Source organism: Aotus nancymaae, unplaced genomic scaffold, assembly GCF_030222135.1.
Source record: "Aotus nancymaae isolate 86718 unplaced genomic scaffold, 86718_ANA_hifiasm-v0.15.2.pri h1tg000011l, whole genome shotgun sequence".
NCBI classification, from domain to species: domain Eukaryota; kingdom Metazoa; phylum Chordata; class Mammalia; order Primates; family Aotidae; genus Aotus; species Aotus nancymaae.
This window is the reverse complement of record NW_026988422.1, coordinates 50,870,820-50,898,761: the sequence shown is the minus strand read 5'-3', so window position 1 is coordinate 50,898,761 and position 27,942 is coordinate 50,870,820. Positions and strand designations below refer to the sequence as shown.

Here is a 27,942-nt window from a genome sequence, read left to right as displayed (position 1 = left end):
AAAAAGCTTAGAGCTTATATTCTAAAATAAAATTCCCAAGAGAGCAAAATCCTTTCTATTAAAGAAAAACCTCTAGTTTTTCCATTGTATACTGAAAAAGATTGGGAATTTCAGGGAATGGTGCCAGAATATTTTAATCTGCCTTATAGCAGCTGGTACTGTACCAAGTGTGAAGTTGTAATTTATTCTTATCATGCATTTTACAAATAAAGAAAATGAATCACAAATCGTAGTCTTACAAATGTTATCATCCATGGTTATGCCAAGAATGCCTATCAGTGGAATACTTGTTCCTTAAAAACCTTGCTGGCAGATAGGAGGTGAAAATAGTAATATGCTAAAAGACAGATCAGAGACAATAGAAAATTCATCTGTAGTCAAAATAGATAAACAAAGAGAAAACACCTTATATATGCAAACACTTCTAGGCACTTCCTTTATAAGAATAATTTTTACATTGATTTGAGATGCAGTATGCTATAGTGAAATGAATACCAGACTGGGAGTTAAGGATCCTGGGTTCTAGTTGTTGTAACCATAAACTATTTCTCTTATTATACATACCTCTTTGGTTCTAAGTTCCCTTGTCTTTAAATAAGAGAGACTATTTAATCTCAAGTTACCGTTTTACTATTACATACAAAGTATTTCATGTACTATATACTCTGAAATTCCTTCATAGATTTCCCTATGGTCTATGACCTTCACAACAATCACTTTCAGCATTTTATCTACATGTTAAGACCTTAGTTTTCTAGGATTATTTCTGAACCTTCTTAAACATACAAAAAGTCATTTTAGAGATGTCACAGCTTCATATACATTCTTAGATTCAGTTGGTCCTAGACTTTCATTACTAAACATTGGCTTTCCTCTAAGGGCTTCTGCAATTGTAGGTGTTAGAGTGTTACAGAGGCAAAATATTTGTAATTTCATAGAATGTGAAGGCCTTTTGGTTCCCCGCAAATACTTTTTCCTACTCAGTGATTAATGAGTAAAATTAAATAGTTTAGAGGTACATCTAGCTGAAATCAAAACCAACTATAAGGGTTTGCTCAGTAAAATGCAAATGTACTTGGCAAAGAAAATATTCTAAAGCATAGTGAGAATGAACTTCTATTCTTTTTTCTAGGCCTTATTTGACTTATGACAATTCAATTTACAGTGATCCACACTTACAGCACTCTGCTTTTTTTATGTCCATGTTATTTATTAGGGCATTTAAAATTAACACTGAACAAAAATGTCAGTCAGTTGTCTCATAAAACATATGAACAAGGTGCTATGTGAACACAAAGAAAGGATGTTTAACCCAGCAAGGGAAAAGGGAGAGGCAGACATCAGAAAATACTTTATAAAGGAGAAGCATCTTAAGCTTGATCTTAAAGAATATGTGGTAATTAGCAGTAGTTAACAAGTAGAGAAGTAAGATAAAGTTTTTCCAAGCAAAACCTATATAAGCAAAGGGGCCAGGCATGGTGGCTTATACCTGTAATACTAGTACTTTGGGAGGCCAAGGCAAGAGGATCTCTTGAGACTGAGAGTTCAAGCCCAGCCTGGGCAACATAGTGAGACCTAATCTCTTAAAAAAAAAAAGATATATATAAAAGGCTTAGAGTAAGAGAGAATAAGAAGAAAGAATTGTCATGTTAGGTTTAGGGAGAAGCAAGTTCTGATGATAAGGAGGTAAGATAAGAAACAAAAAAATTAGAAGAAATCAGATTATAAAGGGCCTTTTATGACACGTCAAGGAGTTTGAATTTTATCTTGAGGTTATGGGAAAATTGCTGAAGAGTTGTATATAGGAAGTGTTAATAACAAATTAGAAAATTTGAAGATTACTTTGGCATCAAATTGGAGAATGGATTGGGAAGATTTGAACTAGGGGGAGGAGAGTCTGTTACAATAGTTCAGGAAGTTAATAATAAAGATCTAAACTAAAACAATAACAGAAGGAATGTAGAACAAAGGACAGACTTAAGAGGATGTAGAAAAACAAGTATTGTAGAGGTAGAGAAAGTAAGTTTAGTATTTGTTATGTTACATTTACTAGCAGCAGATACATAATACATTCAGAATATGAGTTTGGGGCCAGGTGCGGTGGCTCACGCCTATAATCTCAGCACTTTGGGAGGCTGAGGTGGGCAGATCACAAAGTCAAGAGATAGAGACCATCTGGCCAACATGGTGAAACCCCGTCTCTACTAAAAATACAAAAAATAGTCGGGCATGGTGGCACACGCCTGTAGTCCCAGCTACTCAGGAGGCCGAGGCAAGAGAATCGCTTGAACCCAGGAGAAGGAGGTTGCAGTGAGCTGAGATCATGCCACTGCACTCCAGCTTGGTGACAGAGCAAGACTCCGTCTCAAAAAAAAAAAAAAAAAAAAAGAATATGATATGAATTTGGACCTTGGACAAGCGCTGGCAATGGTATAGATTTAAAATTCACCTTATAGATGGTATCTGAAGCTACTAGCCTGCATGAGGCCATCTGAAGTCAATGGACGAAATATGAAAAGAGCCAAAGAAAAAAAACTGAAAGAAAGCTTTTCAAGGAATTGACAAAGGAAGGCAAACCTGTAAAGGTGCCAATTAAAGGAGACAAGTACCACATTAATTTACCTATCTCTTCTGCACTAGGCTATGAAATCCATGGGTCAGGAGTTTTATTTTTATTCATCTTTGCATATACAGGACTTAACATAGTATCTAACATTTAGTTGATGTTTAATAAATATTTGTTGAACAAAGTAAATTATGTTTCCATACTTGATGTTTTCTAAACACCAAATCAAAGTGTATAAGGGGGTCTAATTATAATACCCTTTTACATAAAAAATTGAGTTTGATCCAACTCAAAGGTTCAGTGCAAACCTCATTATTACTTTTCATCATCATAGGTGTAAACACTTGACAAAAAGTTACCATCTATGAAGAATCTGCTCACTTACAAGTGACAACTAATTTGATGAATAAATGAAGGGGAAACAAGCACATGAAGGGAAAAGAGAATACATCTGACGGCATTTTTTTCCTAGAGGGAAAATGAAATGGCAATTTCCAAAATGTTCTTTTTTTTTTTTTTTTAAACTAGAATGTCTCTTTAAATGTGACTTGGAATACATGGTGAGATTTTTCTAAGGACTGATGTTAAGGGAATCTTCTGAAACTATGAAAAACCAGGGATGATTAATATATTTTTATAATAGGTAAAGTATTAATTTTTATAACTTAGGCTTACATTCATATTTTCTGAAAATGTCTTGGTTTCTACTGATATCAATAAATATCTCAATATTGTACATTTAATAATAAACAAAATGATTCCATTAAAATTTTTCTGAAATCACATAGTTAATTCCTGTCTAATCCCCTACTCTAGTGAGTTTTCTAATCTTTCCTTTAATGAGGAGTAAAACAAAAACAAATGGTTTAAGCCTAACGATATGCATATCTGAAATAATGTAAGCCTAAGACGTAGAATAAGGGCAAACTGTATAAAAACAATTCTTGTCTACGTGGGAACACAGACAAAAGAGTTAAAGTCTGGCACCATTATGTTAGCTGCCATTATTTTTTATAATTTAATGCTGGAAGAAGAGCACAATTAGGTAGTAAGAAGAAGAATGTAAATCTTGAGACCTTAATCCTATTCTTTTTCTGCTATTCTGAGTTTGACTTTCCTTGTAGAAAAATTAGGATGTTTTTGCTCTCTACTGTTCATTGTAGTTTGAATGTTTTATGGTTCTATAAAGTTTTTTATTTATAAAATTAATTCTGTTGTGTTGCTTCTTTCTACATAACAAATTAAGAAACTATATTTTATTCAGATTGCACTAAGTGTAACTTCTTTTCTTGATGTTGGGAAGAAACCACAAGGTTTATTGGCTGGAAGTTCTCCTCAGTAGCCTGGTCTTCTGGGACTGGATGCCTAAATACAACTCCTATGCTGAATTTTTAGAAATGAAAGTTATTAAAAAATGAAATACTGGGAAATGCTACCTTTCTATTGTCTTAGTAATGCATGGATAAGTTAATTTCTTTTTTTTACATTTTTACATTTAAATACATGTTTTCCAAACAGAAAAGATGATTACAAGACACATTAGTTGTCTCCCATTTCTGACAGAAAATACATCAGATAGACTCAAGAGTTAACTACTTTCCCCACTCAGTGTGAGAACTCTTTCTTTAGTTTGCAGTATTGATATTTTGATAGACAGCAGAAACACAGCTGATTTTCTTCCATTTTTAAATGAAAAGGCTGTTTTATGGATTTCACTAAGTATACTGTTAAGGCTGGTCTTTAGCCATTTTCTTATTGAGTAGAAGTAAGAAGCAAAAGAATGATGATAATTGTGATAATAGTCAATAATCTTTCTTTTTCAGGGAAACTGTGCATTAATGTTACATTAATCTTATTTGGAAAAAAAATGAAGAAAAGAAAGGGCAATAGTCAAACATAATAGTACCTCGGTAATTGATGATTTCTGTCCCAAGCACCGGAGTCATCTCCAGAACTGTGATAAAGGCTTTGTCCATAGATGTCAGAGGAAAAGGAGACATGCGATGTCTTCTAGCCACCTTCGTGATATCGACAGCACTGTGACCTAAACAGTAAGATAATTAACTGAGAATATGAAGCTGTAACACTGATTAAAAAGTGGCAATGACTTACAAATATCACAATTCCAAATTTTGAATGTCCCCAAATGAAGATTAGCAGGTGGGAAACTGTTTCTCCTGCCTCCAAAATATAGCCTGCTCTGGTTGAACATTAAATCAAGTTATCAATGTTATATCATGTGTCAAAACTTAGTGAAATTTAATGATGACATTGACCAATGTTTTTTGAGCGCTTCCTATGTGTCAAGACACTGTAGTAAATTAACTAATCCTCACAACAACCTTATGGTGAGGCACCATAATTATCCTTATTTATAGATGAGGAAAGAGAGGCTTAGAGAAATTATGTATCATTTCCTAAATCACAGAGCTAGTAACAGAAGAGCTAAGATTCAATCCTAGGTAGTTCTGGCTTCAGAATTCATGTTGTCAACCACTACCCTAAACTTTGAATACTTAATGCACTAGTTAGTAAAATGAAGACCCCAAACTTCAATTTATTTAGGATATTATAGGAAATTTTCTCTCCTCTGAAAAAAGTCATGGAGAAAAATTATTATTTAGCTATTGACTCCACAGGTGACCATATTTAGTCCCAAAGCATTCAAATAATGCATACATTAAAACTACCAATTTTATATCTCCAATCTCAACCTCAACCCTTAATTCTACATTTTTATATCATGCTACATGTATTTGGATGTGTAACCAGCAACTCAAACCTAAAATGTCCAGAAACAAACTCAATCCCCGTCCTCCAATTCCACTCATACAATGTCTTATTCTCTTGCAGTTTCTATTTCAGTAAATAGCAACTCCATTCTTCCAGTTATTAAGCTAGAACCTTGCAGGATCCTTGATTCTTATGTATATTTAAACTATCTTTGAAATTTATCTTGCAACTGCTCATTACTCATCACTTCCAGTACTATTACAATAGTTAGAACCACCATTACTTTCCTGAAAAATTGAATAGCATCCTAACTGGTCTCTTTGCTTCTATCCTTGTCATACTTCAATTTATTCTACACACAGCAGTTAAAATGATTCTTTGAATCATTGAATTGTGCTAATCTCTGCTCATAGCTCTCTAATGACTTTCCACATCCCTAACAATAAAATCTCTGCTATAGCCTATAAGGCCCAACATATTATGGCTCCCATTGTCCTCCTAACATTCCCTCTTTGTTTACTGTGCTCTAGTCACACTGGTTCCTTTCTTTTACTTGATCATGCCAAATTCATCTCTCCTCAGGGTCTTTGTACTTTGTGTTTCCTCTGCTTGAACCATTCTTCCCCAGATAGTCCCTCATTTCTCCATCTATCCGTCACTTCTTTCATGTCTCTGTTCAAATATCACTTAATCAGAGAGAACTTTGTTGAACACTCTATATGGAATAATATCTACCATCACTCTTTATTTCCCTTACCCTACTTTTCTTTTCTTCATAGCTATACACATACCCATGTACATCCATAATATGGATATTCATAACCATATATAATATGTAAATGTAAATGTATATATTTATATTTGTTTATTGCCTTCCTCTTCTCAATAGAATATAAAGCTCTATGACAGCAGCAACTTTCTCTTGTTTACTGTTTTTGTCCCCAATACCTAGAACAGTATCTGATACATATTAGCCAACAAAAAATAAATATTTGTTGAATAAATGCACAATTTATCCAAGTGGGAGCTGGACATAAAAAAAATGCATACTTTAATGACAAGAAGGAACTTCTTGGAGTATTATCTCTTTGTATGTAAATAACTTGGCCTTTTTCTTGGTGCCATAAAAGTCTATATCCCAAAGAGTTAACAGAAAGTAGTAACTGCAAATACTGCTGCTTGGCTGTCCTAACTGCTATCCACAATCCCCTCTTTAAGTGGGTAGAAGTGGTTGTATGATATAATTCTGGCCAATCAGGGGTAGGAAGAAATCCCTGGGGCAGGCTTCCTCTTACAAATAAAAAGATAAAGAGAGATAAAGCCTTAAGAGAAAAAAGCTTTTACCCATCTACCTTTTTTCTACCTAGAACATGGCTACAGCAGGGAGCTGGGTTGACACTGGGGACTGGGAGGTACTGTAGCCACTTTTGAACTATGAAGATGCAAGCCCATGTAGTAAGTATAGAAAGATGAGAAGAAAAAAAGAGTCCAAGACCCTGGTGACAATGTAGAGCTGCTGTAAAAACCCTAGAATGCCTGCCTCCAGACTTCAATATGTGAGATACAGAAGCTTGCATTTCTTTAAACCACTTTATAATGATTATATGTATCCTTCAGAAGATTGTGAATTTCTGGTCATTGCAATTTATTAAATTTAGCACTTTTACTCCAATCCCAGTGGCCGCTCCAGACACGTTCAATGAATTGACTTAAAGGCACAACCCCAAAGGGTTTTCATTCTAAGACTAATGAGTGTCATAGGCACCTAAGAAAAAGATAAAGCTCCTTATATTATTAATATGCCATTTCTTCTCATGGTCAATCAAAATAACAAAATTTTCAAAGTTTAACAAACCTTGGAGATTATTTAGTGCTACATAGAATTTTCTATTCAAATTGTGGGTGAACACTTAAAAAAGGATTATATGTGATTCACCATTCACTTACAATTGAAATATAAATTTATTTATAACTCATTTTCATTGAAGTCTTGACCTAGTCATTCAAATATATATATAAAAATCATTGTCACAACCAGTGTAACTAGGCAGAATGACAGAGATTGCTGCTTCTGCCTTTTATTCAGCTTTATGGGTCTCAGATCAGATTTTTTTTTTTTGTGATAGGCTGCACTTTAAAGTGTGAATTGGATATAATCTTACAAAAGTTGTCTTTTAAAAATATGTTTAGTTTCTGAGAAGAATATTCTACTTTTTAGTTATACAGATTTTATCTGTTGAATATGGTGCTTTGTAATAGGCATTTTCTTATTAAACAGCAAGTCTGACGATCAGTGATACACATATCCATTCAACAAATATTTACTGAGTGCACTTTATGAACCAGGAACACTTAGGGACTTGGGATACTGAGAATAAAATATACCCTGCCATGAAGAATATTACAGCCCAGCAGAAAGGAGAGAAAGAGAAAGAGAAAAAGGAAGGAAGGAAGGAAGGAAGGAAGGAAGGAAGGAAGGAAGGAAGGAAAGAAGAAAGAAAGAAAGAAAGGGTAGTAAACCATCTGATGGTTCTGTAAGTTGTAGATTGGTTGTCCTGTCCTGTCCTGTCCTATCCTATGTTCCAGGATACATATGCAGGATGTGCAGGTTTGTTATACAGGTAAACTTGCGTCATGGTGGTTTGCTGCACAAATCAACCCATTACCTAGGTATTAAGCCCAGCTATTCTTTCTGATGCTCTCCTTCCCTGAAACCCCCTGACAGGGCCCAGTGTGTGCCGCTGCCCCCCCATGTGTCCATGTGTTCTCATTGTTCAGCTCCCACGTAAGTCCAGCTCCCACAGAAAAACATACAGCATTTGGTTTTCTGTTCCTGTGTTAGTTTACTGAGGATAATGGCTTCCAGCTCCCTCCATGTCACTGCAAAAGACATGATCTCATTCCTTTTTATGGTTGCATAGTATTTCATGGTGTATCCAGTCTGTCATGATAGACATTTGGGTTGATTCCACATCTTTGCTATTGTAAACAGTATTGCAGTGAGCATATGCGTGCATCTATGTTTATAATATAATGATTTATATTCCCTTGGGTTTATACCCAGTATTGGGATTGCTGGATCAAATGGTAATTCTAGTTCCAGGTCTTTGAGGAATCACCACACTGTCTTCCACAATGGTTGAACTATCAACAGTGTAAAAGTGTTCCTATTTCTCCACAGCCTTGCCAGCATCTGTTGTTTCTTGACCTTTTAATAATTACCATTCTGACTGGTATGAGATGGTATCTCATTGTGGTTTTGATTTGCATTTCTCTAATGATCAGGGATGTTGAGCTTTTTTCATATGTTTGTTGGCTGTATGTATGTCTTCTTTTGAGAAGTGTCTGTTCACATCCTTTGCCCACTTTTAAATTGGGTTATTTTTTTCTTGTAAATTTGTTGAAGTTCCTTGTAGATTCTGGGTATTAGACCTTTGTCTGATGGATAGATTGCAAAATTTTTCTCCCATTCTGAGTGTGTCTGTTCACTCTGATGACAGTTTCTTTTGCTATGCAGAAGCTCTTTAGTTTAATTAGGTCCCATTTGTCAATTTTTGCTTTTGTTAAATTGCTTTTAACGTTTTGTCATGAAATCTTTGTCCATGTCAACGTCCTGAATTACGGTATTGCCTAGATTTTCTTCTAGGGTTTTCTAGTTTTGGGTTTTACATTTAAGTCTTTAATCCATCTTGGGTTAATTTTTGTATAAGGTGTAAGGAAGGTGTCCAGTTTCAATTTTCTACATATGGCTAGCCAGTTCTCCCCAGATTCGCTTATTAAACAGCGAATCCTTTCACCATTGCTTGTTTTTGTCAGGTTTGTTGAAGATCACATGGCTGTAGATGTGCAGTCTTATTTTTGAGTTCTATATTCTGTTCCATTGGTCTATGTGTCTGTTTTTGTACTACTACCATGATGTTTTGGTTACCATGGCCTTGTAGTTGAGTTTGAAATTGGGTAGCGTGATGCCTTCAGCTTTGTTCTTTTTGCTTAGGATTGTCTTCACTATATAGGCTTTTTGTTCCATATGAATTTTAAAGTAGTTTTTTCTAATTCTGTGAAGAATGTCATGGGTAGTTTAATGGGAATAGCATTGAATCTATAAATTACTTTAGGCAGTATAGCCATTTTCATGATATTGATTTTTCCCATCCATGAGCATGGAATGTTTTTCCATTTGTTGTGTCCTCTCTGATTTCCTTGAGCAGTGATTTGTAGTTCTCCTTGAAGAGGTCCTTCACTTCTCTTGTTAGCTGTATTCCTAGGTACTTTATTCTCTTTGTAGCAATTGTGAATGGGAATTCATTCATGATTTGGCTCTCTGCTTGTCTACTGATGGTGTATAGGCATGCCTGTGATTTTTGCACACTGATTTTGTACTTTGCTGAAGGTGCTTATAAGCTTAAGCAGCTTTTGGGCTGACATGATGGGGTTTTCAAATATAGGAGTATGTCATCTGCAAACAGAGACAGTTTGACTTCCTCTCTTTCTATCTGAATATTTTATTTATTTATCTTGCCTGATTGCCTTGGCCAGAATTCCAATACTATGTTGAACAGGAGTGGTGAGAGAAGGCATCCTTGTCTTGTGCTAATTTTCAAGGGAAATGCTTCGAGCTTTTTCCATTCAGTATGATATTGGCTATGATATTGTCATAAATGGCTCCTATTATTTTGAGGTACATTCCATTAATATGTAGTTTATTGAAAGTTTTTAACATGAAGGGAAGTTGAATTTTATCAAAGGCCTCTTCTGTGTCTGTTGAGATAATAATGTGGTTTTGGTCTTTAGTTCTGTTTATGTGATGAATCATGTTTATTGATTTGCATATGTTGAACCAGCCTTGCATCTTGGGGATGAAGTCATCTTGATCATGGTGGATAAGCTTTTTGATGTGCTGCTGGATTCAGTTTGTCAGTATTTTATTGAGGATTTTTGCATCAATGTTCATCAGGGATATTGGCCTGAAGTTTTCTTTTTTGTTGTATCTCTGCCAGGTTTTGGTATCAGGATGTTGCTGGCCTTTTCAATTGTCCCCTTTTCAATTGTTTGGAATAGTTTCAGAAGGAATAGTATCAGCTCCTCTTTGTATCTCTGGTAGAATTCAGCTGCAAATCTGTCTGGTCCTGGGCTTTTTTTGGTTGGTAGGCTATTTATTACTGCCTCTATTTCAGAACTTGTTATTGTCTATTCAGGGATTCAATTTCCTTCCGGTTCAGTCTTGGGAGGGTGTGTGTATCCAGGAATTTTTCCATTTCTTCTAGATTTTCCAGTTTATCTGAGGTGTTTATAGTATTCTCTGATGGTTGTTCATAGTTCTGTGGGGTCAGTGGTGATAGTCCCTTTATCATTTTTTATTGTGTCTATTTGATTCTTCTCTCATTCCTTCTTTATTAATCTGGCTAGTGGTCTATTTTATTAATTTTTTTCAAAACAAAAACAGCTCCTAGAGTAATTGATTTTTTTTGAAGGGTTTTTCATATCTCCATCTCCTTCAGTTCTGCTCTGATCTTGGTTATTTCTTGTCTTTTGCTAGCTTTGGTTTTTTTTCTTTTCCTCTTGGTTCTCTAGTTCTTTTAGTTGTGATATTAGGATGTCAATTTGAGATCTTTTTAGCTTTCTGATGTGAGCATTTAGTGCTATAATTTTCCCTCTTAACATTGCTTTAGCTGTATCTCAGAGGTTCTGGTATGATATCTCTTTATTCTCATTGGTTTCAAAGAACTTCTTGATTTCTGCCTTGATTTCATTATTTAACCAGGAGTCATTCAGGGGCAGGTTGTTTAACTTCCACATGGTTGTGTGGTTTTGAGTGAGTTTCTTAACCTTGAGTTCTAATTTAATTGCACTGTGGTCTGAGAGACTGTTTCTTATAATTTCAGTTTGGCATTTGCTAGAAGTGTTTTACTTCCAATTATATGATCTTTTTAGGAGTAAGTGCCACGTGGCACAAAGAAGAATATATATTCTGTTGTTTTTGGGTGGAGAGTTCTGTAGATATATGTCAGGTCCACTTGATCCAGAGTTCAGTTCAGGTCTTGAATATCTTTGCTAATTTTCTGTCTCGATAATCTAATGTTGACAGTGCAGTATTAAAGCCTCCCACTATTATTGTGTGGGAGTCTAAGTCCCTTTATAGGCCTATCTAAGAACTTGTTTTATGAATCTGGGTCCTCTTGTATATTTAGGATAGTTAGCACTTCTTGTTGAATTAAGTCCTTTACCATTATGTAATGCCCTTGTCTTTTTTGATATTTTTTTGGGGGTTTAATGTCTGTTTTGTAAGATTGCAACCCCTGTTTTTTTCTGCTTTCCATTTGCTTGGTAAATTTTCCTCCATCTCTTTATTTTGAGCCTACGTGTGTCTTTGCACATGAGATGGGTCTCTTGAATACAGCACACTGATGGGTCTTGATGCTTTATCTAGCTTACCATTTTATGTCTTTCAGTTGGGGGCATTTAGCCCATTTACATTTAAGGTTAATATATGTGTGAATTTGATCCTGTTATCATGATGCCAGCTGGTTATTTTGCAAAGTTGTTGATGTAGTTGCTTCATAGTGTCATTGGTTTGTGTACTTTAGTGTGTTTTTGTAGTGGTTGATAATGGTTTTTTCTTTCCATATTTAGTGCTTCCTTCAGGAGCTCTTGCAAAGCAGACCAACTAGTGACAAATTTCCTCAGCATTTGCTTTTCTGAAAAGGTTTTTATTTCTCCTTTTCTTATGAAGTTTAGTTTGGCTGGTTATGAAATTCTGGGTTGGAAATTATTTTCTTTAAGAATATTGAATATTGGCCCCCAATCTCTTCTGGCTTGTAGGGTTTCTGCTGAGAGGTCCACTGTTAGTCTGATGGGCTTCCCTTTATAGGTGACCAGGCCTTTGTCTCTGGCTGCCCTTAACACCTTTTCCTTCATTTTGACCTTGGAGAATCTGTGATTATGTATCTTGGGGATGATCTTTGTTCTCATGGAGTATCTTACTATGGTTCTCTGGATTTCCTGAATTTGAGTGTTTGCCTATCTTGCTAGGTTGGAGAAGTTCTCCTGGATGATATCCTGATGTACATTTTCTAACTTGGTTCCGTTCTCCCATCTCTTTCAGGTGTCCCAATTAGTTGTAGGTTTGTTTTTTTTTTTAACATAATCCCATAGTTCTCATAGGTTTTGTTCATTCCTTTTCATTCTTTTTTTTTCTAATCTTGTCTGTCTGTCTTATTGCAGCAAGATAGTCTTCAAGCTCTGAAATTCTTTCCTCCCTTTGGTCTATCTAGCTATTGATACTTGTGTTTGCATTATAAAGTTCTTGTGTCGTGTTTTCCAGCTCCATCAGGACATTTATTTTCCTCTCTAAACTGGCAGACTGGACCTGAGTGATGGCAGCCATCTCTCCCCGTCAAGAACTCAGCTGTCTTAGGCAGCAGGCAGTCACAGTGATGGCAGCTGCCCCTTCCCCTGGGAACTTGGTAGTCTTAGGCAGTCTCCATCTGAGTGGCTGCCAAAAATCTGCAGTTTTGTGCTTGGGAACCAACCCCCTGGTGGTGTGGGCTGATGAGGGGATCTCCTGATCTGTGGGTTGCACAGATACATGGAAAAAGCATGGTTCCCCAGGTGGGGTAGCACAATCACTCACTACCTCCCTTGGCTGGGAGTGGGAATTCTCTTTCCCCTGTGTGGATCCTGGGTTGGCTGTCACTCCATCCTGCTTTTCCTCACTTATCATGGGTTGTTCTAACTGCCTAGTCAGTCCCAGTGAGAGAACCTGGATACCTCAGTTGTTGGTGCAGGATTTACTTGCTGTTTTTGTTCCTCCTGGTGGGAGCCTCCAACCATAGCTGTTTTTAGATGGCCATCTTGGCTCCTCCTTGTTTTCTTTCTTTCTTCTTGTTGTTTGGAAATTGCAGTATGGGTATGTACTGGAAGGAATAATCTCTTCCATCTCTAAAGTAATGTTATACCTTGTTTATATTTGTCTTTTGGTAGCTATCAATTTCCATCTTATGCTATAGATATTTAAATATTTGCCTTACCTCTGCTACTAGACAGCAAAGTCTATGTATTATTAATCTTTGTATTCTCTGCCACTTTTAGAATAGTGCCTTCCTTATAGTAGATACTCATAAATACTTGGGGTATTTAATGAATGACAAATGTTTTAAACAAAGTCCAAAGTTGGGAAGGAAAAAGCAAGGTGGTGCTTTCTGCTATCTTTTTACTTCTTTAAGCAACTGAATATTTATAAAGTCTTTGTCACAAACTGACTACCTCCCTGGAAAAATAATTCCTACATTTTTATAGACCTATAGTATAAACATTTTATTTATTTTAAAATTTATTTTTGACAAAAATTTTATATATGCATGGTGTATATCATGATGTTTTGAGATACGTATAAGTTGTGGAATAACTAAATTGAAGAAATTAACATACTTTGGTGCTATTGGATTAATAAAGGTCCTTGGTTAAACTATTTGCATGTAAACACAGGGGCCTTTGGATATATAATACATTAACTAAAAGGAATGTCTCAAAGGAGGAGTATTGTAATTCTCTGGTACATCAGCAGGTAGGGGGGTGTGTGTGTGTGTGCGTGTGTGTGTGTGATTTCAACAAATATTAATTGAGCACCTTTTTATGTGCCATGAGATTTCTTCCCACTCATTACTCACCCCAAATTATACAGTAATTAGCTACCTCCCCCCAAAAAAAACCTACTTCGGCTGGGCATGGTGGCTCATGTCTGTAATCCCAGCACTTTGGGAGGTCAAGGTGGGTGGATCACCTGAGGTTGGGAGTTTGAGACCAGCCTGACCAACATGGAGAAACCCCATCTCTACTAAAAATACAAAATTAGCCAGGTGTGGTGGTGCATACCTGTAATCCCAGCTACTCAGGAGGCTGAGGCAGGAGAATCGCTTGAACCCGGGAGGCGGATGTTGCGGTGAACCGAGATTGCACCATTGCACTCCAGCCTGGGCATCAAGAGCGAAACTCCATCTCAAAACAAAAACAAAAACAAAAAAACCTACTTCATATATTAAATAACTATTCAATAGCTATTTCACCTATTAACAAGGGTTAACTTGGTCCTGTAAAAAGGAGAAAAAGAGTGTTTGTCACTCACTTTCTCTAAAAATTAATAAAATGAATGGAAGAAATAACAGTTGCTCTTTTTAAGTAAAAGGAGAAACTACATAATATCAGTAACACACCCAGTTCTGTTGTATCTCTTACCACATGCAGGACAATTATGTGTCCATATGATTCTATTTAGCAAAAGATTGTAGCTAAAATAACTTTGAAAACCATTGATCTAGTTGATCCATTGTTCTCATTTTCAAATCAGAAGTGGATAAACAATGCTCCCTGGCCAGTACCAGGTACATATTCAGGCTAGCATCTGGAGGCCTAGGCTAAGAACGCATAGCATGCAAATGCATAGTCTTACAGAGGCCTCCCAAGGGCTGAAATTAAAGCTTTAGAATGGCTTTAATACTAACAATCTACTTAAGAAAAGTAAACCAATTGCAGATGACTGCTGTCAGTTTAGATGTTATAATAATTTGGCCTGTCACTCCTAGCTCATTTCAGATAGCTACAGTGAGGAAGATGTCTAGACTCTCTCCCCTATATAGTTTTATATATAATTCATACATTTCCAAAGTAAATCTGGTAAGCAAATAGTTGTTTCCTTTCTTCTTTTTCTGTTTCCATTTTTAAAAGAAATACAATTTCAACTATTTTCTGAAGTTGATACTAGTGATTTACGAGGAGCTTCAAAATTAAAGCTTCAGAAATTTAAGAATAGTTGTCACGGACATCTCTTATTTTGTGAATTACAAACCCAAAGCGCTTCTTACTGCCTTGGGCCATTAGAAAACTCAATCAGCAGGAAAAAGGACCAAAAAAAAAATTGTTGATTGTTTCTCTTGCTTATTGTGACTGTGGAACAGAAGTCTGATAGAAGAGAAAAACTGACAAAAAAGTATGCACTTTTTCCTCTTGAAGGCCAGGTGAATTATTGCCTAGCAGCCAGCAGCCCATAAAATCCATTTAGGCAGAAATAGAAAAGGAAGGAATGAAAAATTTTTAAAAAGGTAAGAAGGTTATAAAGAAAAAGAAGTTTTATTTTTGGATAGAGAAAATAGTTTCCTATAAAGCAAAACTATTTCATGGCCACAAATATATTCTGACAGCTACCTTAAAAATGATTACCAATGGTCACGAAGAGAATCTGTGAGGGCATTAGCTTTATTAAACTCATATGTATTACAAAACTTAACAAATATGTGAAGATATATGCCCCACTGAGAAGATCATAGTGTTCAAGGGAATATTCATTTTAATTTACAATAGTAGAATCACTTGATGATATCATTGTTACTGTTAATTTGTAGGTAGATTAGCTAGTTTGATAAAAATAAACTACAAAGTACTTTAGGATATAAGAGTTTTATTTGAGAGCTGGGGCAGAGGTAAGGGAGGGAGTCTAGACATCTTCCCCACTATAGCTGTCTGAACTGAGCTACGTGGCTAAGAGCGACAGACTGAATTATTATGACATCTAAACTGATAGCATTCCTCTGCAATGGGTTTACTTTTAAGTAGATTTGTAGAATGGAAGCTATCCCTAAGTGGGTATGAATTGATGCTACAGGTTTCTCTAATAAGCCTACATTTCCGTAAGTACAACTTATCTCTTACATTTTCCAGTTCAGTCCAGAGATGGGGGTTGACTATATTTTAGTTCAGAATTTTTACAGGGAAAATAATGTTACTGAGATTTCCTATCTCCCATGAGGCAGTTACAATCACTGAAAAGACTATAATAAGAACTCAGTGCAAAATGAATAGGGGTTCACTCAGGACTGTCATCATCAAAGACATGGTTAAATACTAATGACACTATGATGTAGAAAGCCTCCAAAAGGTCACAGAAAGTACAAATGGATGCCTTTTTACTGAGCAGAGTAACAATATGGATCTTTGTTATGTAGCAGTAACCTTTTGTTGTGGCATGGTCATTTTGAAATGGAGCTATTTATATGAATAAAATTATGTTTCTCAGTTAAAATGCATCCTTTTAAAGCAGTCAGTTCTTAATATATAATGATTCATCCTATTTTTGAGACAGGGTCTGGCTTTGTTGCCCATGCTGGAGTGCAGTTGCATGATCATGGCTCTCTGCAACCTTGACCTGCTGGCTCAAGTGATCCTCCTGTCTCACCCTATTGAATAGCTGGGACCACAGATGCATGCCACCGTATCTGGCTAATTTTTTTAATGTTTTTGCGCAAATGGGGTCTCCCTATGTTGTTCAGGCTAGTCTTAAACCCTCAGCCTCCCAAAAAGTTAGGATTATAGGTGTGAGCCACCATGCCTGGCCTTCCCTGAAAATCCATTTTAAAAATTAAAAGTAAATGGGCTGGGTGCAGTGGCTCATGCCTATAATCCTAACACTTTGAGAGGCTGAGATGGGTCGATTACCTGAACTTAGAGGAGTTTGAGATCACCCTGGGCAACATGGTGAAACCCCATCTCGATTAAAATACAAAAAATTAGCCAGCAGGAGCCTGTAGGCCCAGCTACTCCAAAGGCTGAGGCACAAGAATTGCTTGAAACTGCGAGGCGGAGGTTGCAGTGAACCGAGATTACACCACTGTACTCAAGCCTGAGCGACAGAGCAAGACTCTGTCTCAGAAAATAAAACAAAATAAAATAAAGTAAATGAAGAAAAGCTGCCTTTGATCATAAAATAGAACATAGCAGAAACAAGATGTTCATGTAGGTTCTTCTTGATTAAATTCAGAACCTCAAGAAGAAACTTTATTTTTCAAAACAAGCAGTAGAAAAGCTCCCTAAACTACATAAAGTATAAATCATTATTCATCTTTGGATATACTGCAAATATCAGGAGACTTGTTCTGTTCTTATTAATATTACTGCCTCTATTTCAGACAGTATTTGCAGCTTGAAGAACTATTTCTTGGATCTTTCTGAAGAGCAAACCAGCTAAGATAATAAATAGTTTTCCTAGGAAACGTAAAGAGTAAAGACAGATGATAGCAATATGGTCAGCTTGAATAGTTAGGGTCTTTGGTAATTCAAAGAATGCATGGCTCAGATATGCAAAGCATTCAGACTTTCATATAAATCTCTCCAATTAGGAGAAAGTGGTTCCAAAGCTTTAGGAAAACACTGGCAATGGTAGAGTTTGTAGGCTCAGGACTACAGGGCATTTTGTACATCTGAAAATAATTTTCATATTGTCTTCAGTCTAATAGCTTTTCAAGTTTTTCTACTTGCTTATTTAAACAATGAGCCTCATAGCATTTCTGACAAACCCTGAAAAGTATAGCTTAAAGAATTATTATTTACTAGGGCTGAATAAAAAATATGTAAGTTCTCCTGGTATTTCTGTACATAAAGATGATAAAATAGGCATTGCTGTGACAAAAATGTTAGCTTCACAATTTATATCAATAGTTGATTATCACTCACAGGATAAAATTTCAGTTCTTTAGAACAGTATATAAACCCTTCTTTGCTTCCTTTTCAGCTTCATCTCTCATTATTCCATCACTCAGAAAATTGATAGTATTATAGATAACAGAATACAGTGTACTATTTCACAGTTCTCTGCCATAGCATATTATGCTCTTTCTGTCTAACTTTTCTCTCATCCTTTTATTTTCCAGGGAAATTACACCTTTTCCTTCACAACATTTTTCAGTCAGAAAGTGCTCAAATAATGATAGGAACATGTCAAAAGGATCTTGGAACAAGACTGAAGAGCTCCCTTTGGGTAAATCTGATACAAGTTTATCATCAAATTAGAATAGCAATAGATTTTAATCTATTTAATAAAATAAGAATCTATGAATATATACTAAATATAAAAATGATTTAAATCTTTTTTTTTTTTAATCGAGACAGTAAGTCTGGGTCACAGCCGAGTCAAGAGAGAAGCAAACCCCGATTTTAGGGTTGGATCTCTATTAATATGTAATATCTATGAGGTATCCAAGTCCAGAAATCAATTTGCCAGTTCTGTACAAGATTTCGTATGGAGATGAAATCTAGGGTTTCTAAAGTTAAGAATTCAGGCCTTGGAAATGGATTAGATCTACCTGAGCTTATTTTAAAAAGAGAGGGAGGAAGAGAGAGACACACACAGAGAGAGAGAGAGAGAGAAAGAGAGAGACAGAGAGACACACAGAGAGAGACAGAGACAAAAAGAGATGGACATATGGAGAGAGACAGACAGAGACAGAAAGACAGACACAGAGAAAGAGAGACAGAGAGAGGGAGAGATAGAGACAGAGAGAGACACACGGGGTAGACAAACACACACAGAGAGAAAGAGAGAGACAGAGAGAAAGAGAGACAGAGATAGAGATGGAGAGAGAGAGACAGAGAGGGAAACAGAGAGGGACAGAGAGAGAGACAAACAGAGACAGAGAGAGATAGACAGAGAGGGTCTTAGGTCTCAGGCTTAGGTCTCATAGAGAAAAGCTGAAACAACTTCTGGGATGTTTTTCAAAGAGCCAGTTGTTCCACAAGGGGCCGTGGGTAGTTGTGGAAATGGAGAGAAGTGTTTGGAGATACATATTTGAGACAAAATGGACAGGGCTCAGTCACGGGTCCTTTAGGACATGGGGAGATACAGATTGAGAGAACCCTCCCAGCATCCTAGGTGAACAGTGGTACAATTTATCAAGACAGTAAGTCTGCGTCACAGCTGAGTCAAGGGAGAAGCAAACCCAGATTTTAGGGTTTGGTCTTTATTAATATGTAATATTATAAGATATCCAAGTCTAGAAATCACCTTGCCAGTTCGGTACAGGATTCTGTATGGAGATGAAATCTGGGGTTTCTAAAGTTAAGAATTCAGGCCTTGGAAATGGTTTAGATTTACCTGAGCTTATTTGAAAAAGAGAGGGAGGGAGAGAGAGAGAAAGAGAGAGAAAAAGAGAGAGAGGGAGAGAGACAGAGAGAGAGAGACAGAGACAGACAGAGAGACAGATAGAGACAGACACACAGAGAGACAGGAGTAAGGAGGTACTCAAGAAATAATTACACATATTTTATAATATGTTTGATGCCATAAACAGGGGCTGGGGTATCCTTTTAAAATAACAACAACAACAACAATAGCAGCAGCAGCAACACTCATGGATTTCCAGAAAATAAGATGTTATTACAAACAGTTTACATCAACTGGCTCTCACTATACCTTAAGAGATTCAGAAAAGTGCTAGTTAACAACAGAAGAAAACACTAGCTAACATGTCTTGGGGAAAACATATGTCTTGTCAAAAACTGGTGAATTCTACTTCACCTGAAAAGAAGTAAGAAAAAGAAAAAATACAAACAAAACAAAACAAGCAAACACACACAGGCCAAGGCATCGTTTCTGTAAATATTAAGTGAGTAAATTGTTATTTTTTAGAAAGTGTTAATAAGACCCAGGGTAGAGCTATGACGCCCTTCCTACTTTGAAAATATGCTGGCTTGAGAATAAATTCTTCCTTATAACAGAAGGTCAACTGTTAGAGGAAGAAATATTGAAATCAGAAAATCACCACTTGGCAACCATCTAGTAACAATTGGTTCAGGGAAAAATCATTAGTTGATGCTAAGACTAGAAGGTAAAAGCCTCAAGAAAAACAAAATAACGTATTTATCTGGTCTCAAAGTATATCGCTATAAGATACTTATTAACTGTACTTATTAACTACAGTGGTAAAATTTGGCAGACACCTTTTTAGCCAAGTAATCAAAGTTAACATCACCAGTAATAGGATAAACTGACATGAGCCCCCTGATAAGATGCACTGAGAAAGATACAACATCACCTTTGAGATATTCCTAACCAAATGTATAACCAGAATTGAACCATTAGGAAACCTCAGAAAAATATAAATTTGAGGGACGTGGTACAAAAATAACTGACCTATTTGCTTTAAAAATATAAAGGTAATGAAAGAAAAGACAAAGTTGAAGACTTGTTCCATATTAAAGGACTCTAAAGAGACAGGATAACTAAATATAATGCATGATTCTGGATTGAATCCCGGATCAGAAGAAAAGAATGCTGTCTCCTTTGTTACAAAGAACATTGTTAGAAAAACTGTCAAAATGTAACTTGAATAAGATTACATAATAGTATTGTGGCAATGTTCATTTCTTAATTTTCATAATTGTACTGTGGTTATGTAAGAGAAAGTCTTTTTTATTTACCACCCTCCAGATTTGTTTGAAGGAAATACACATTAAATTATTTAGGGGTAAAGAGGCATCATGTCTGCAATTTACTCACAAGTAGTTTAGGAAAATATGTATATTAACATATAGAGAGAAATGATAAAGGAAATGTGACAAAATGTTAACATTTGGGGGAGTCTGGATGAAAGCTAAACAGAAATTCTCTATACTATTCTTGCAACATTTCTAAAGTTTGAAATTATTTCAAAATTTCAAAAATCACTTTCATCAATAGTCTCTCCTTTCTGAAACAATGCATGTATGACTCTTCCTTTTTTTTTTTTCCACTTAGGTACTATAAAATACTCTATATTAGGATTTTTTTTTTTTTTTTTTGAGATGGAGTCTTTCTCTGTTGCCCGGGCTGGAGTGCAGTGGTGCAGTGGTGTGATCCTGGCTCACTGCAACCTCTGCCTCCCGGGTTCAAATGATTCTTCTGCCTCAGCTTACCGAGTGGCTGGAACTACAGGCTGTGCCACCACACCCAGCTAATTTTTTGTATTTTTAGTAGAGACAGGGTTTCACAGTGTTAGCCAGCATGGTCTCAAACTCCTGACCTTGTGATCTGCCCACCTCAGCCTCCCAAATTGCTGAGATTACAGGTGTATTTTAGGATTTTTAATTGCATATTATATTAACCATATACCTCACAGTAATTACACTTATTTATACACAGGTCTGTTTTCTTAATTAGATTATCAGCTCTTTGAGGAAGAAAAAAAAAGGTCTTAACATTAAGGTCCAAAGATATTATGCACATAGTACAGTCCAGATTATATAGAATGACGAAGTGGAAGGGTTGTATAGATAAACAAACACTACTTACAACTTCAGATCTTATTCTGGTCAATAATTTGAGTGTTCTTTTTACTAAAATTGTGGTAGATGTTAATTTGTATAGCTGGAAAAGGACATCTTAGAACAGGTGATCATAGAGAATGAGGACAAGTCTTTCCCAATTTTGAAGATCGAGTCAGTGTTAACTGATGAAAACAGAAATCTAGTTTTCAAGGTATTTTGCACATATGTAGATAGAAACTATATAGCTATTCATTCTATATTTATTGGGCATTAGATGTGACCCAAGTCTTCCTATATGTCTAAAAAGTTGGTTAATTTTATAACTAATTTTCTAGCCGGGCATGGTGGTATGTGCCTGTAGTCCCAGCTACTCTGGAGGCTGAGGCAGGGTAATCGCTTGAACCCGGGAGGCGGAGGTTGCAGTAAGCTGATACAGCGCCACTGCACTCTAGCCTGGTGATAGAGCAAGACTCCGTCTCGAAAAAAAAAAAATTTATAATTAATTCTGCTGATACAACTGCTATCGTTTTTTAAAATGTAAATAATAGTATAACGGTACTGAGAAAAAAACAATACAATACAATACATGTACTGAAAGGAAATAATTATATGTTAGTAGCAGTGGTCTTTTAAGCGGTAGAAATAGGAGTGACTTTTTTTCTATTTTTCTGTATTAGTCAGATTTGACAATGATACTGTATCACTAAAAATGTAATCAAGGCTGGGTGTGGTGGCTCACATCTGTAATCCCAGCACTTTGGGAGGCCGAAGCAGGCAGATCATGAGGTCAGGAGTTCAAGACTAGCCTGGCCAATATGCTGAAACCCTGTCTCTATTAAAAATACAAAAATTCGTCTGGTGTGGTGGCGCATGTCTCTAGTTCCAGATACTCAGGAGGCTGAGGCAGAAGAATTGCTTGAACCTGGGAGGTGGAGGTTACAGTGAGCCGAGATGGCACTACTGCACTCCAGCCTGGGCGACAGACTGAAATTTCGTCTCAAAAAAAAAATTTTTTTTTTAAATCAATAGGCCAGGCTTGATGGCTGATGCCTGTAATCCCAGCACTTTGGGAGGCCAAAATGGGAGGGTCACTTGAGGCCAGAGTTTGAGGGTGAAGTAAGCTATGATTGCACCACTCTACTTCAGCCTTCACAAGAGAGCAAGACCCTGTCTCTAAAAAAGTAAAAATATTAAAAAAATTAATATGGCTTTTGATTAGAAATAATTATCTTTTTAGTCAATCTCAGATAATATCTTCCAAAGTCATGGTCCAAATTTTGGGGGTTCAGGGCAATTTCTCAACAGCATCTGGTTTAATTGTGCTTTTAACCATCAAAAACTTCCTACTACTGCTCTAGGGATAAAGTTCAGATTGCCTAGAGCAAGTTTGTCCAACCCTTAGCCCGTGGGCTGCAGGGACCCAGGATGGTTTTGAATGTGGCCCAATACAAATTCATGAAATTTCTTTTTTTTTTTCTTAAGACGGAGTCTCACCCTGTCGCCCAGGCTGGAGTGCAGTGGCCTGATCTTGGCTCACTGCAACCTCTGCCTCTCAGGTTCAAGAGATTCTCCTGTCTCGGCCTCTTGAATAGCTGGGATTACAGGTGCGTGCTACCATGCCTGGCTACTTTTTGTATTTTTAGTAGAGATGGGGTTTCATGATGTTGGTCAGGCTGGTCTTGAACTCCTGACCCTGTGATCTGCCGGCCTTGGCCTCCCAAAGTGCTGGGATTACAGGCATGACCCACCATGGCCGGCTCGTAAACTTTCTTAAAACATTATGAGATTTATGCATGGACTTTTTTTTCTTTTTGAGCTCATTGGCTATTGCTGGGCTGTGTAGCCCAAGACAATTCTTCTTTCAGTGTGGCCCAGAGAAGCCAAAAGATTGGACACTCCTGGCCTAGAGTGCTATCTTTTATAATCTGGCCTTTCTCTTCAACATCCTTTGCTTTCTACACATACCCTTACTAAGTAAGCTTAATAGCACACTTAATAATTTCTAGTACATAGTATGATTTTGTTCACACCTCTGTCTCCACTGCCTTTTCCCTTCCAGCCTAACTAGCAAATACTTGCTGATTTTTCAAGACTATGAAGGCAAGGTAAAAGATACTGTAATTCATACAGTTGCCCAAGTTAGAAGCTGTATTTATTTCAATGTTACTCCCAGGCCAAGTGCAGTGGTTCATGACTACAACCCCAGCAAATAAGATGAGATTCCTAACTTCTACAGGACTTCCTTGACCCCCTTACCTTCCACATCTAGTTCTTACTTCTGTCAGTTATGGTTTCTTAATATTTCAAAAATCCTCTCTTACTTTTCTACTTCTATTGCTTCAGCTTTAATTCAGGCTCTCCTCAGATTTCTGCTTCTGATCTTGCTCAGATTCAATGCATTCTCCATTAAGTAGTAAATGTTTTCTAAAAGGTCAAATTTGATCTCATTTGTATATTTAAATTCCTTTATTGGCCTTTATAGTAAACTTTAAACCCGTTAGCACGGTACTTGGGAGTTTATCTGCAAAAATAATATGGCCAATTGGAGGTCAAGATCTGTTAACCTTCTCCAGCTTCTTCATTCCCTATTCCCTTCTTCTTCCTCCTCCAACTGTCCCACCTCATCCCCATCTTTGTGTTGTAATGCCTGGAGCATGGTAAGCTCTCAAATATTATTTTTAATTACCTTAATTAATATTATTTTCAATTATTGCCTTAATCTAAGATAAATAAGCTTAAGTTCAGGTGGAGACAACAGTCTGAATAAAACAGCCATGCTGGATTTTCTCTATTTTTCTCTTCTTCATCATGCTACACTCTACCCTGCTCTGTGCCATAAAAGGCTAGCATTAATGGATAGGATCAATAGTATCTCTCTCCCTGAGGTTTCTGCTTGAGTTCAGCCAAAGTGAGGCATTGGCAGAAGAATATAAAGCAGAAGAGTACCGACAAGGTATTTATTCCTTTGGCCCTGTCTGCTGGTTGGTAGTAATAGTAATTATGTTCCTCTACTGAAGCCCACTGATTCTCAGACAGCATTCTAAAAGCTATGAATCTTTTCAGGTAACTGCCCCCTTTCCTGGCTTCTTGACACTTAGAGATAGTAACAATTCTTTGCTGTTGCTAGCTCCAAAAGTCCTTCACCTTCTCTTGTTTTTCTTAACCCAAACTAGTTCCTTCATTAAATTCCCCTCCATTATCCTGTTTCAGTGTATCATCTATCTCCTGCCAGGACCCTAAGTGATACAACAGCTAAGGTGAGAATAGACACAGTATGTTTAGAGAGAAATGCAGAGACCAGGCTAGAACACAAGGTTCTTATTGGGGATCAGTGGGAGTTGAGGCTAGAAAAGTGACTAAAATCAGATCATGGAGCCTACTGAGTGCTAGGCTTTGGAGTTTGAACTTTATTATGTAAGCCAACGGTAAATAACTTTTAAGCATGAGAGTGATACCCATAAAGATTTCTTGTAGACAACAAATTCTACCATAGAAAGGTTAAAATATCTGCTCAAAAATCACATCTCTAAATAGTAGGTCAAGATTAAACAATAGACTATTTGATAGTAGATAAAATTGCAGGTCAAGATTAAAAGACCAGATCTCCTGATTTTCGGTCTGACGTCTTCTGATTTTTTCCTGTACTACACTTGGAGGACCTTTTCCCCTTCAACTTCCTGTAGTAAATATGAATATGAATAGAATATCTTCCATATAGGGCATTTTGTTAAGTATAGGGAGTGAGGTTTCTTTCATTTTTGTTTTGAGACAGGTCTTCCTCTGTTGTAACTCCGCCTCCCAGGCTCAAGGAATCCTCCCACCTTAGCCTTCTGAGAGGCTGACACTAGAGCATAAGCTATCATGCTCGACTAATTTTTAAATTTTTGGTGGAGACAAGATCTTACTCTATTGTCCAGGCTGGTCTTGAACTCCTGGGCTCAAGTGATCTTACTGCCTTTACCTCCCAAAGTACTGGGATTACAGGCATGAGCCACTGCACCTGGCCTGGCAGTATGTTGAAATAAATGAGATTCCTATCTTCCAGTCTTTCAAGAAACACACAAATCAGGCTGTGTTTTAGGAAAAAATAACAGACTATGTGTAAGCTACAAACAAAATGCTACGTAAGATAACAAAAAGGAACAACTAATTCTGATGGGACAAACTATAAGGCTTTACAGAGGAGGAGATAATTAAGATGGGCTTTTAAACAATAAGAAAAAGTGGAAGAACACATGAAACTAGAGCAAATTTGAACAAAATCACAGAGTTTTGTGAAAGTACTTTTAGATAATGAGAAATTGCCCAATGAGGCTGGAGGCTGGAGGTGAAGAGGATGAAATATAAGGCATAAGGCTGATCAGTTCAGTTCAGGATAAAGTTTGGAGGCTTAGTACTATGGAAAATAAAGAACCATTCAAGATTTCCAGTAGAGAAGTAGTATGTACTTTAAAATGTAATACTTGACTGGTGGAAGATTGTAAGGGAGCAAGAGACTGAAGACAGGAAAAGCAATCATTATGCTACTGCAATCCTAAAGGTGAATGATGAAGAAGGCCTGAACTATCACAACAGGAATGGGAAAAAGGATATTTAGAAGACCTGCATCGGAGGGTTTTGTGACTGACTGTGCTTTGGGAAAGAGATGGTAAATATCATGAGGAGATTTCAAATTTATTTATTAGAGTAAGTGGGAGTGTAATTGTATAAAATAACAATACAGGAACAATTTGGTGGAAAGGATTCTAAATCTGGTTTCTGATGAAAGAAATGTGAGATGCCAGCAGGACATCAAAGGGTGATTCCAGTATGCAACAGCAAGGAGAGTCTGGAGCTTGGAAGAGAAGTCAGGCTTAGATTAGAAAGCCATTAGTACGTAGGTGGTGAATCTAATAATGAGAATCAGTAATTCACTTGTTACACATAGAACAGTAACATACACACATCATAAAAAAGAGACACTGAAGGACAATATATGTCCATTCCAGGATAATTCTATCATCAATCATTAACTTTTTAATACATTTTCTAGATGCTTAATCCATATACATTTTGTAACCCTCTTAAAGAATTTTAAGTATTTATATTATGTTAAAAAGTTTACCAGAATTAACAATATATGCATATTGTTGTACAACAGATCTCTAGAACTTTCTTATTTTGCATGGATGAAGTTCTATATCCATTGGGCAATTCACTATTTCCCTCTCCTTCCAGCCCCTGGCAACCACCATTTTACTTTCTATGAGTGTAATTACTTTAGATGTCTCATATAAGTAGAACCATAAAGTATTAGGTTTTTTTGTGATTGGTTTATTTCACTTAGCATTATGTCCTGAAGGTTCATTCATGTTGTAGCATATGACAGGATTTCCTTCTTTGTTTAAAGGCTCAATAATATTCCATTGTATAAATAGACCATATTCTGCCTATCCACTCATCTGCTAGTGAACATTTAGATTACTTCCGTATCTTGGCTATTGTAGATAATGCTATGATGAACAGAAGTGTGCAAATATCTTTCTGAGATCCTATTTTCAATTCTTTTGGATATACACCCAGAAGTGGCATTGACAGATCATATGAAAGTTCTATTTTTAATTTTTTAAAGAAATGCCATACCATTTTCCATAGCAGCTGCAACATTTCACAAACCTACCAATGGTGCACAAGGGTTCCAATGTCTCTGTATTCTCACCAATACTTGTTATTTTCTGTGTTTTTTTTTTATAGTATTCATCCTAATGGGTGTTAGATGATATCACACTGTGATTTTGATTAGTATTTCTCTGCCGATTAGTGACATTGAGCACCTTTTCATATGTGTGTTGGCCATTTGTTTATCTTCTTTGAGAAATGTCTATTCAAGTCCTTTCTTCATTTTTAAATTGGGTTATTTGATTTTTTGGTTGCTGAGTTGTAGGGGTTCTTTATATATTCTGGATATTAACCCCTCATCAGACATATGATTTGCAACTATTTTCTCCTATTCTGTAGTTGCTATTTTACTCTGTTGATTGTGATCTTTGATGCATAAAGTATTTAAATTTGATGTAGTCTCATCTGTCTATATTAGTTGTCTGTGCTTTTGGTATCATCTCCAAGAGACCATTTCTCATTCCAGTGTCATAAAGCTTTTCTGCATATTTCCTTCTATGAGTTTCGTAGTTTCAGGTCTTACCTATTAGACTTAACTATTAGGCCTTTAATCCATTCTGAGATAATTTTTGCATGTGGTATAAGGGCCCATCTTCATTCTTTTGTAAAAAGGAAAGCTGTTTTCCCAGCAACATTTATTGAAGAGACTGTCCTTTCCCCATTGAATGGTCTTGGCACCATCTTCAAAGATCATTTGACCATATACATGGACATGTATTTCTGGGCTCTGTATTCTCTTACATTGATCTACATGTCTGTCTTTATGCCAGTACCAAACTTTTTTGATTACTGCAATTTTGTAATATGTTTTGAAATCAAGAGATATGAGACTTCCAGTTTTGTTCTTCCTTTTCAAGATTGTTTTGGTTGTTCCAGGACATCTGACATTCTATATGAATTTTAGGGTGGTACTTTCTATT

The 27,942-nt window shown here is 36.5% G+C and overlaps 1 protein-coding gene across 21 annotated transcripts in view; it reads right to left on the bottom strand.

The window, feature by feature from the left end:
• GPHN (gephyrin) overlaps window positions 1-27,942 on the bottom strand; it is a 689,448-nt gene that overhangs the window by 129,034 nt on the left and 532,472 nt on the right. For all 21 annotated transcript variants that reach the window (XM_064374964.1, XM_064374972.1, XM_012438040.2 and 18 more), the window contains one exon: window positions 4,473-4,610. In XM_064374964.1, the coding sequence (XP_064231034.1) occupies window positions 4,473-4,610 (138 nt within the window). The remainder of the gene's footprint in view (window positions 1-4,472; window positions 4,611-27,942) is intronic.